Source organism: Somniosus microcephalus, chromosome 29 (assembly GCF_052327205.1).
Source record: "Somniosus microcephalus isolate GS21.2 chromosome 29, FLI_Smic_1.0, whole genome shotgun sequence".
Taxonomy (NCBI): domain Eukaryota; kingdom Metazoa; phylum Chordata; class Chondrichthyes; order Squaliformes; family Somniosidae; genus Somniosus; species Somniosus microcephalus.
This window is the reverse complement of record NC_141015.1, coordinates 25,185,256-25,197,532: the sequence shown is the minus strand read 5'-3', so window position 1 is coordinate 25,197,532 and position 12,277 is coordinate 25,185,256. Positions and strand designations below refer to the sequence as shown.

The 12,277-nt window shown below is 47.2% G+C and overlaps 1 protein-coding gene across 5 annotated transcripts in view; it reads right to left on the bottom strand.

The window, feature by feature from the left end:
• The window catches only part of rassf4a (Ras association domain family member 4a), a 299,271-nt gene that overhangs the window by 22,958 nt on the left and 264,036 nt on the right, over positions 1–12,277 (bottom strand). For all 5 annotated transcript variants that reach the window (XM_085970404.1, XM_085970408.1, XM_085970405.1 and 2 more), the window contains 2 exons: positions 4,747–4,895; positions 132–241 (listed from right to left, as the gene is read on the bottom strand). In XM_085970404.1, the coding sequence (XP_085826530.1) occupies positions 132–241; positions 4,747–4,895 (259 nt within the window). The remainder of the gene's footprint in view (positions 1–131; positions 242–4,746; positions 4,896–12,277) is intronic.

Sequence of the window (12,277 nt, the reverse complement as noted above, 5' to 3'; positions counted from 1 at the left end):
GAGTTTTGAGATGCTGTCATCGTGACAGGTTCTACCTCCCAACACAAACTGGTACATATCTCACAGTTTTACTATAAAGATCCCTGAATTTTTTTTTTGCATCATTACCCCATCACTAACTTTTTGCTTACCTGCAGTGCTGCTGCTGTTCATGTTCTGTGGAACGTCATCCTTACTTGTAGATTCATTTTCGGCTTCAGATGAGCTGGTATTTGATGAGGTTTGTGATACTGTTCCGTTTCTATAAAGGTTAATATTAAAAAGCTCAGCACAAATATTCAGCAGTCCATTGAAATAAAGTTATGAATGAGATAACATAACTGAAGGTGTAACATGGATCACTGAATGTCAGAGTCATAGTCATGTTATAATTTGCAGAAAACAAATAAGTGAATAACGTTAAGAAACTGGTCTCTATCAACACTGATAAACAAAGATTTTCTTAAAATGGGAGTGAAATACTTTTGTTAACTAACAATGAATATAATAAAGTCATTTCTTTCAGAGCCATGAATAGCAGAACAGTTGTAATTATTCCTGTTGTTATTTGGTTTCTGAAGAATCTGAAGAGAGTTTCCAAAGCAATGGGGAGAAATGTTTGGAGTGAGATTTATAATCGGTGAGAGTGAGACTGATTACAATTTACGTCAGAGCATTTTCAAACTGTTTAGTCATAGAGTCATAATGGCACAGAAGGAGGCCATTCGGCCCATCAAGTCCGTGCCGGCTCTCTGTAGAGCAATCCAATCAGTCCCATTCCCCTGCTCTATCCCCGTAGCCCTGCAAGTTTATTTCCCTCAAGTGCCTATCCAGTCTCCCCTCTCAAACATTGAGTGTCTCCGCTTCCATCACTTCCGTCGGCAGCGAGTTCCAGGTCATCACCACTCGCTGCGTAAAAAAGTTTTTCCTCACATCCCCCTATATCTCTTGCCCAAAATCTTAAATCTGTGTCCCCTAGTCCTTCTACTATCAACTAGTGGGAACAGCCTTTCCTCCGTCTAGCCTATCCAAACCCGTCATAATCTTGTACACCTCTATCAAATCACCCCTCAACCTCCTTTGCTCTAATGAAAACAAATCCAGCTTCCCCAACCTGTCCTTGTAGTTAAGATAACCCATCCCCGGAACCATTCTGGTAAATCTCCTCTGCACCCTCTCAAGGGCCTTCACATCCTTCCTAAAGTGTGGTGACCAGAACTGGACGCAATACTCCAGTTGTGGCCTAACCAGCGCTTTATAAAGGTTCAGCATAACTTCTCTATTTTTGTACTCAATACCTCTATTTATTATGTCCAAGATCCCAGATGCTTTGATAACCACTCTCTCAATATGTCTTGCCATCTTCAGGGACCTATGCACATTAACTCCCAGGTCCCTCTGTCCCTGCACACTCTTTAAATCTGTGCCATTTAATGTATATCGCCTCTCCCTGCTCCTTCTGCCAAAATGCATCACCTCACACTGCTCTGTATTAAGTTCCATCTGCCACTTGTCTGCTCATTCTGCTAACCTTTCTATGTCCTGTTGCAGTCAATTGGTATCATCCTCACTGTTTGCCACACCCCCAAATTTGGTGTCATCGGCAAATTTAGAAATTCTACCCTGTATTCCAATATCCAGGTCATTACATACATATCAAAAAAAGCAGTGGCCCCAGCACTGACCCTTGGGGAACACTACTGTTTAGAACAAATCTCATTCCAAATGAAAAAGACTTACTGCCACTGATCGTCCTGATGAACCAGTCTTCAGGGAAGGCATCCACCCAACGGTTCCCAGGACAATTGACGCAGGAGGTGTTATGACATTTACATAATATTTAAATACTTTTGGCTGTTTTAGGTGGAGCCTCCCACCCTTGCCGGAGATGTCCCAAAAAATGCACGCCACGTGCAAACAGGTTAGAGACCTGGGGCTAAAAATTCAGTTTGGGGCGCCAAGCTCGCCTGGGCGCAGGAATTACCGCTGCGCGCGGAGCCACTTGCGCCATCGGGATATTCAGTTTCAGCGCCCCAAGTGGAAGCCGGCCGCTAAACAAGGCTTTCGGCGCCCCGCTTGGGGCGCTGAAACTGAATATCGGCGCGCAAAGTGCCGCAGCGCCACCCGCTGCGGCACGGCAGGCTGCGGTACTGCAGGCCTTCCTCCCACTGTTAAGGGGGAGGTGCCTGCAACAGTGCGATCCCCGCTCGTGAGTGCCGGCAAATGAGCCCGGCACCAAGGAGAAGTGCCGGGCTCTCGGGAAACAGCCGGCAATGCCACGGGGGTGGGGGGTGTAGGAGGCCGGGGACGGAGGTGCGGGCAGGCGGCCGCCGAAAAAGCGGCCGGCCGCACCTCCACCTTAACTCGCCCCACTACCGCCACAGGTAGGCCCCTGTGTACCGGTCGCTATTTGCGGCCGGCGCGGAAGAGGCGGGCGCGACCTAATATGGCGCTCGGGGCGGTAGCGGGGCGTTGCGCACACCGATGACGACATCGGTGGCGGCGCAGCGCTACAGGCTAACGCCGCCATTAGCGCCCCGCTAAATATCGCGGTGGTTGTGGCCAGAGGCGCTAAAGCCTCTGAGTGGCCTCTTTGGGCGCAAACTGGTGGCGCAAGCAACTGAATTTTTAGGCCCTGGTTTTTAAACTACCCCCTTGAAAAAAACTCTCAATGCCACCGATCGATTTTCCATGACTGAACCTGGGAAAGAAGCAGGTTACAGTGATGGCAAAATGCAGAGGTTTGGAGCCAATGGCAATCCTGTGCCTGTGAGAGATTGTTTTAGCATTTAATACTGGGAACTGCTCTTCAGTGCAGTGAAGTGCAGTTAAAACGTTATGGAAATGAAACCAAAAATAAATCCATAAAGCTGATTGCTACTTCCCCACAAAATGGAAATAAAACCAACACAATACCACACTCCATCCCCCATATCAGACCACAGAAAAAGTCTTCATAAGTTCTGTGGGTAATGTATTGCCCAACAATTCATTAATAAATTTGATGCAAAGAAGATGATATTTGGAAAGCTTTGCCTATAGAAAGGCAAGGCTAATAAAAGTTTAATGTATAGCATACAGACTTGGCCACGTCATGGAACTTTGGACGGTGGCATTGCCTTTTTTGAATTATAACAATTAAGGTCAGGTTTTCCTCAGGAATTGCACCGGTTTCCAGCAGGCATAGTCCAGAAAATTGGACTGGAAACTATTCCATTGAGTCTCTTGTGGCTGGCTGCCACTTCTGGGATTATCCACTGGAAGTGATGGCAGGTGTGGAATACTTCCTCCTGACATTATGGGTGGGTGTATTTGAATGTCACGTTAATAATGGGAAAACATTGGTAGGAAGAATAATAAAGCAAATTATTATTTAAATGGAGAGAGACTACAAAATGCTAATCTACATCAATAAACGAATTTAAAGATAGTGAATTATGAACACTTTGCACTGTTTAAATGTAACATTACCTAAAGAAAAATATATTTATGTAAAATATTATTTAAATGGAGAGAGACTACAGAATGCTGCGGTACAGAGGGATCTGGGGGTCCTCGTACATGAAACACAAAAGGTTAGCATGCAGGTACAGCAAGTAATTAGGAAGGCAAATAGAATGTTGGCCCTTATTACAAGGGGGATGGAGTATAAAAATAGGGAAGTCTTGCTACAACTGTACAGGGCGCTGGTGAGACCACACCTGGAGTATTGTGTACAGTTTTGGTCTCCTTATTTAAGGAGGGATATACTTGCATTGGAGACTGTTCAGAGAAGGTTCACGAGGTTGATTCCGGAGATGAAGGGGTTGTCTTATGAGGAAAGGTTGAGCAGGCTGGGCCTATACTCATTGGAGTTTAGAAGAATGAGAGGTGATCTTATTGAAACATATAAGGTTCTGAGGGGGCTCGACAAGGTAGATGCAGAGAGGATGTTTCCCCTCCTGGGGGAATCTAGAACTAGGGGGTATAGTTTCAGGATAAGGAGTCGCCCTTTTAAAAGGGAGATGAGGAGGAATTTCTTCTCTCAGAGGGTCGTGAATCTTTGGAATTCTCTACCCCAGAGAGCTGTGGAGGCGGAGTCATTGAATATATTCAAGGCGGAGATTGACAGACATTTGAACTACAGGGGAGTCGAGGGGTACGGGGAGAGAGCGGGAAAGTGGAGTTGAGGCCAAGATTGGATCAGCCATGATCTTATTGAATGGCGGAGCAGGCTCGAGGGGCCAAATGGCCGACTCCTGCTCCTATTTCTTATGTTAAAACGTTATACAATATGTTTCCCACCATTAATGCCCTACCAATGCTGGACGTTAGGAACCCTGCAGCATTCCTGGTGACCAGTATTGTTATGGCTTGTGGTGGGGGGTTTAACATTTAAAGGCTCCCCTCCCAGGGACTGTAATCGATTATAGGACGACCAAATCCATTTCCTCTGCATGGGAGTTTTGAACTTTTTGTTTAAAAAATATTTCCTCCTTCTTCAGGTGCCCTGGACACAGCTGACCATGCTCGGAGCTTCTGGTGTCTGTCGCAGCAGTGATTTCCCAGCTTCCCCATGGCAAGCTCCCTGACGAAGGTGGGAATCCTGGCAGGATCATGCCGGAATTACATAAGACCAGGATCAGTGCTGCAGAAATCCCACTCTGCCAAAGCTGTAGTGGGATTACACCCTTTGTGTCCAAACTGTTCTATCCTGTACACGCAACATAATTTATTGCTGGCCGTGTTACCGATTCCATATAAATTAAACTCCTTTTTATGGCTCACTTGTACAAGGAGGTCTGCTGTCCTAATCGTAGCAGCTTGGAGCCTGAGAAATATATACGCTCATTATCATCGTGCATCTGAAGTCTTATTGGTCGTCTCAGCCCCCAGGATATGTTCAGAAGGCCCTCAATGATCAGCTCGGCGTCATCCTAAAGCAAAGACAAAAAATTCATAATCTGCAAACTGAGACACGAAACGACAATAGGCTATTTGAAAAACCACAGGCTACTGTTATATTTGGCCATATGTCCTTGCATGAAACACAAAAAGTTAGCATGCAGGTGCAGCAAGTAATCAAAAAGGCAGATGGAATGTTGGCTTTCATTGCAAGGGGGTTGGAGTATAAAAGTAGGGAAGTCCTGCTACAACTGTACAGGGTATTGGTGAGACCGCACCTGGAGTACTGCGTACAGTTTTGGTCTCCTTACTTAAGGAAGGATATACAGGAAACTTTGTGCTATCCGGCACCAACGGGACCGAGCTGTTGCCGTTCCCTCAAAACTGCCGGACAAACCAGCGCTAATGTTGAAGCATACGGAGCTTTTCATCTCCGTATCTGACAACAAACACTGTTGCTTAGCAACAGCTTCTAAACAGTCGGCCCGTACCTTGGAAGCATCTCTGTAGCTTAGCAACAGCTTCAGAGAGACTTTCCAGAGCCTGACTGTTGAAAAAAAAGCCACGAGAAGAAGAAAAAAAAGCCACGAGAAGAAAAAAAACCTAACAAAAACGGCTCCTGATTTTTGCCGGTGGCTCGAGCTTGCCGGACACTTAGCCTCCGGATAACACAAAGTTTCCTGTACTTGCATTGGAGGCAGTTCAGAGACGATTGACGAGGTTGATTCCTGAGATGAGGGGGTTGACTTATGAAGAAAGGTTGAACAGGCTGGGCTTATACTCATTGGAATTTAGAAGAATGAGAGGTGATCTGATTGAAACATATAAGATACTGAGGGGGCTCGACAAGGTAGATGCAGAGAGGATGTTTCCCCTCGTGGGGAAATCTAGAACTCGGGGGCACAGTTTCAGAATAAAGGGTCGCCCTTTTAGAACGGAGATGAGGAGGAATTTCTTCTCTCAGAGGGTCGTAAATCTGTGGAATTCTCTGCCCCAGAGCGCCGTGAAGGCTGGGTCATTAAATACATAGACAGATTTTTGCAAGATAAGGGAGTGAAGGGTTATGGATAGCAGGCAGGGAAGTGGCTTTGAGCCCAAGATCAGCCATGATCTTTTTGAATGGCGGAGCAGGCTCGAGGGGCCGAGTGGCCTATTCCTGCTCCTGTTTCTTATGTTCTTAGGAGCTGCGGTGCAGTGGAGGCTCTTAAGATTGTTTGAAGGCGCTCAGCTCAAGAGTTGCTGGACCAGGGGTCAAGGCGAATGAAGCTCATGTGCAACTGCGGAGAGGTTGCAAAAAAAAAGATTTACCAGAGAGCAACGTCCCCCAGTAAGCTGCACTGCCTCCCCAATGCGCGGCCCATTCAAATTTGTGTGCACGCCTGTTATCTACAATAGAAAAGCCAGTGAGCGGCCTACGCGGGACCTTTCAGACGACCGCGTGGCCGCGCAGCTTAGCAGGAACATTGCCAGAGAGCATCCCGTGGGAAAAAAAAATACAGGTGAACCTGTGGTTGCTCAGCAACTGCTGCCGAGTTGGAGGAATCCTTGCTTTCCTGGATAAATGAGAAGGTTGGAACGAGTTGCGGTCAGAATCACCAAAGTTAAAGGTGATGAGTGACAAATTATTTTTGTTTTAATATTTTGGGGGGAATAAAATGCACATTATACACATAAATATATGGTATTTGACACCGGTACACCGCATATACTTCAGGAGATTCCGAGCAGCAGTGTTTATTGGAACCATTTCATTCTGAGTTGAAGGATGTATCAGATTAAAACAGCAGAATCTGCCACAATGTCCTGGCCTGGTCAGGAATATTACTGCTCTATTGCTTTGCATTAAGGAATTTCCCTGGCTTCTGACAGTTAGGGAGATGATGCATATTTATAAAGCACCTTATCATGTCCCAAAATATTATACGCACTTTGGATTATATTTGCAATGGAGTCACTGCTGCTGTGTAGGTGAATGTGGCAGGACCGTTTTGCACAGAGCAAGCAATGGCCAGTTAATCTATTTTAGTGGCGCTGTTTGACTGATAAACAGTTGACCAGGTCACTGGGAGAACTCCCTGCTCTTCTTCGAATAGTGCCACGGGATCTTTAACATGCATCTCAACCTGATTTGACTTTTCGTCCAAATGATGGTAATTCCAACAATGCAGCTGAAGAGCACTGAATTATCAGCTTTAATTAAGTGCTGGAGTGCAGCCTGAACCCAGAATCTTCTGACTCGGAGGCGAGCGTGCTACTAACTGAGCCAAGCTGACACATAGCTCTGCGCTTGTCTCCTACACAGGTGATAATAGATGTGGGTGGAACAGGATAACTGGGGCAATGGGATGAAAGGAGAAGCAACCTTTCCACTGCAACCTTTCCCACACACGTTTAGTTTACCAAAAGAAACCAACTGTTACAGAACTGGAACCATGATCTCTCTGGGGCAGTCCAAGCCTGTGTTTGCACAGTAATTGGGGATTAGGAGAGATTCAATAAAAATAATGTCCGTTTTTTTTGAACATCCCTCTCTGCTACTGCGTCAGATGGCCCTTCATCTTTTCATGAATACAGTGAAATAACAACACAAGATGAGGATTTATATAATAAGATTAACGCTGGCAGAGATGAGGAGCTGTAGTGGTGTAAATTGGGACGGTCTCACGATTAAATAAATATTGCTAGATGTGCACATTTAAATCTGGCGTGAATTTAGATGTAACGCCTATGTAACAAATACAGCAAAATTAATTTTGTTTGAAAATTCAGATATTTTTGGGCTATGTAAAATATTTTTTAACACTAATACTTCTTAGTTTGTAGCATTGTGTGCCAATAACACACTACACACAATGGAAACCCTGATCAAACTGTGCTCTCTTTAAATGCTTATTTCCACATAGTTTTCAGAGGGGAATCGCAGCCAGTGGGTTTGCGGTCTTGACATGCTGGGAAAAGCCAGAATTGTAAGGAGGAGCTACAGTACAGCTCCTGCAGCTACAGAGCTCGGTGTGTTCCATTTGTGCTTGTGCTAAGCTTGGTGGCTGTTCACACTTAGGCACAAGGGGACCCAGAAATAGATCAGGGCACTTCACAGCCGCCAGCTCCTGATACAGCCTGGGAACCTCTTCACTTACAGGTAGCCCGGGGTACACATGGGTAAGAAGGAGCACGAGGACCACCAAAACATGGTGGTAAACACAACGGGGGAGAAATTGGGTGGAGCCGCAAACGGGGCGCCAAGCTCGCCTGGGCGCCAGATTTTGCGCTGCGATCGGAGCAGCAGCGATCGCCGGAAATTCAGCTTGAGCGCCCCAAGAGGGACACGGGGCGAGGCTCGAGGCGCTCCGCGTCCCTCTTAGGGCGCTGAAACGGAATATCGCAGCGCAACGTGCCGCAGCGCCACACGCTGTGGCACGGCGCGCTGCGGTACTGCAGGCCTTCCTCCCATTCTTAAGGGGGAGGGGCCTGCACCAGCACGATGAGCGATCGCGAGTGCCGGCAAAAGAGCCCGGCACCGAGGAGAAGTGCCGGGCTCTCGGAAAACAGCCGGCAAGGCCGCGGGGGGAGAACAGGAGGCCGGGGACGGAGGTGCTGGCAGGCGGCCGCCGAAAAAAATGGCTGCCCCGCACCTCCACCTTAATTTGCGTCACTGCCACCACAGGTAGGCCCCGTGAACCGGGCGCGATTAGCGAGCGGCGCTACAGAGGCGGTCGCTGCCAAATATCGCAATCGGGGCGGTAGTGGGGCGCTGCGCACACCGATGACGTCATCGGTGGTGGCGCAGCGCACACTGATGACGTCATCGGTGGCGGCGCAGCGCAACAGGCTAACGCCGCCATTAGCGCCCCAGCTAAATATCGCAGGAGGCGTGGCCAGTGGCGCTAAAGCCACTAAGTGCCCTCTTTAGGCGCTAACTGGTGGCGCAGCCCACCGAATTTCTCCCCCAACACATTTAAATATATCTCTTGCATCTATCTGCTTACAAGCAGTTTGACGTAAGAAAACTACTAGGCACTTGGTCTAAGCGTTAAACAAAGCTTTAATCAACTGTTTTACAACATGGAGGTCTAGTTGTGTCCTTCACGAGTTCCTGTTAAGAATGTCCTGCACAAGCTGGGCCCGTGCCCGAGTATTTATACTCTCCCTGGACAGCGCCACCCGCAGGCCGCTCAGTATTATTTCATAAGTCTTTCTTTCATGAATGACTGATTCATGTCACAGTTATCATACGTTTTTGCAGTAACTAAACCACTGTATCTTTCATAAACAATACGGAGACATAAAAGTTAATTAATTCCACAGTTGGGCATTGTCCCACCCATTCACTTGGACTGTCTGACACATGCAGTGTAGCCCACCTGCACGAAGCAAACATTAATTATACACGCAAAGCTCTACTCAGGCAAAACACAGGGGCAGCTCGGCTAATTCGCTCACCCAAATTAAAGGACTGATTGTAATCAAGGTGCAAGATCAGTAGACGAAAGCTGCTGAAGCCTGTACCCAAATCCTGTACAGTGAAATCACGGCACTAACTTTAGAATAGATCTGCTGGCACACACAAACACTCTGAATCACGTCAGAAGTTTTAAAAAGAAATCAGTGGTGGGGAACAGAGCTGAAAATATCTGGGATCAGAATGGATTCCTTTTGTCTGGAAATAATTGTACAAAAAGACTGCCATAGAAACATTAATTGTTTTGGGGGTAAATTCAGAAGTCCTGGTTACTTAGTTCAGCAGGAGCGCATTTCAGAGATTCAGGGGCGTGACTCTTCCCTCCACACCACCACCCCCCCCGCCCCCCGCCAGCCCACCCCACAATTTTAAAATGAATGGATGGAATATAATGGTGACTGTGTGTTTCAGTTCTCAGTAAGCCCTCCTAGCGCATGAAACTCTGCATCAGGAACACTGAGGAGAAAAACTTATCCCTTTGTTTTTGCTTAAAGCTGGTATCAGTAATGGTGAGCATGTAACTACTGGATTGTCATAAAATCCCATCTGGCTCACGAATGTCCTTTAGCGAAGGAAACCTTCCATCCTTACCCGGTCTGGCCTATATGTGACTCCAGACCCACAGCAATGTGGTTGACTCTTAACTGCCCTCTGAAATGGCCCAGCAAGCCACTCAGTTATATTCAAGAAGGCGGCTCACCACCTTCTCAAGGGCAATTAAGGGATGGGCAATAAATGCTGGCCTTGCCGGCAACGCCCACATCCCATGAATACAAGTTTTTTTAAATTGTGAATGAATTGTTTATTAAGTATGTTTGACAGAATCACTTAATATTTCTTCATACATCTAATATTTTAGTAATTTGAGATTTTGTTCTGAATTTGAGAAGTCTATCTGCCAATTAGTAACCCCACTTCCTAGCCAATCTTATCAAAACTACTATAGAGCTCATGTCTGACTGTATGTGGTAGGGTCTTACTGTGTGAAGGCACGTGACAGAAGCAGGTCTTCAGAAAGCAAGATGAAAAAATACAGGTATCGATGGACTAGAACTGACTTTGTTTTAATAAATTTAGCCGAGATTAACAGAATTCTCGATAAACTGCTGTAGTTTGGCACTACAGAAATTGCAATCAGAGCACGAATAGGATAGATAGTATAAACAACAACTACTTGTGTTTATATAGTGCCTTTAATGTAGTATAACATCCGAAGGCACTTCACAGGAGCGTTATCAAACACATTTTGACACCGAGCCACATAAGGAGAGATATTAGGGCAGAAAAGAGGTCGATTTTAAGGAGCGTCTTAAAGGAGGAAAGAGAGGCAGAGAGGTTCAGGGAGGGAATTCCAGAGCTTAGGGCGCAGGCAGCTGAAGACACGGCCGCCAATGGTGGAGCGATTAAAATCGGGGATGCGCAAGAGGCCAGAATTGGAGGAGCGCAGATATCCCGGGGGGGGGGCGGGGGGGTTGTGGGGCTGGAGGAGGTTACAGAGATAGAGAGGGGCAAGCCCATGGAGGGATTTGAAAACAACGATTGGGAATTTTAAAATAAACTCTCAGATACAGTTTCAAAGCACCCATCATAATTCAAATATTTAATTTTTGAGCATTGATGATGAAATCCATTAAACACAGAAATTCAGCTGAAGGAATTTTATCTTGACCATTTCTTTCTCTCCCCCCGCCCCTCCCTCTCGAAGATGCTGAATTCCTGCTGGGATATGTTTTAGAGCTTCTGGTCATCGCCCAAGTAGCCATTTTACATGTGAGCTTTGACATTGAAGATCAGTGAACTAGTTTATTACAGGAGGCATTACAGCAAAGCCTGATACTGTCCTCACTCAATACCCTTGAGCACAGGTCACTTGATACCAGTTAGGAGCGGGGAAACTCTGGCTGTTTCTCCTCTCCCTAAGCCAGGTGTACTACAGCCAACTGTAGCACCTTTACTGTACGCTGGCTGGGACCAGTTTAACATCAGCATACACCGTGGACCAAACCAAGGACCTTCCTAGTCTATATGGCTCATCTGCTCATTGTATAAATTCCCCGAGCCATGGAGGGACCCTTGAATTATTTCTTTGGGTGCGCTGCACTGTCGGAGGGTCAGTACTGAGGGAGCGCTGCACTGTCAGAGGGTCAGTACTGAGGGAGCGCAGCATTGTCGGAGGGTCAGTACTGAGGGAGCGCTGCATTGTCGGAGGGGCAGTACTGAGGGAGCGCTGCACTGTCAGAGGGTCAGTACTGAGGGAGCGGAGCGCTGCACTGTCGGAGGGGCAGTACTGAGGGAATGGAGCGCTGCAAAGTCGGAGGGGCAGTACTGAGGGAGCGCTGCACTGTCAGAGGGTCAGTACTGAGGGAGCGCTGCACTGTCGGAGGGTCAGTACTGAGGGAGCGCTGCACTGTTGGAGGGTCAGTACTGAGGAAGCGCTGCACTGTCGGAGGGTCAGTACTGAGGAAGCGCTGCACTGTCGGAGGGGCAGTACTGAGGGAGCGCTGCACTGTCGGAGGGGCAGTACTGAGGGAGCGCTGCACTGTCGGAGGGGCAGTACTGAGGGAGCGCTGCACTGTCGGAGGGGCAGTACTGAGGGAGCGCTGCACTGTTGGAGGGGCAGTACTGAGGGAGCGCTGCACTGTCTCAGAGGGTGGTGAATCTTTGGAATTCTCTACCCCAGAGGGCTGTGGAGGCTCAGTCGTTGAGTATATTCAAGACAGAGATCGATAGATTTTTGAATATTAAGGGAATGAAGGATATGGGGATAATTCAGGAAAGTGAAGATGAGGTAGAAGATCAGCCATGATCTTATTGAATGGCAGAGCAGGCTCGAAGGGCCAAATGGCCTACTCCTGCTCCTATTTCTTTTCTTCTTTGCCGAAGGTGTACAAAGTCCACTCCAGGCTTTGCTAACTACACTTTATTGTGAGTCTTCTGAGGTCACGGCTGCAGCTA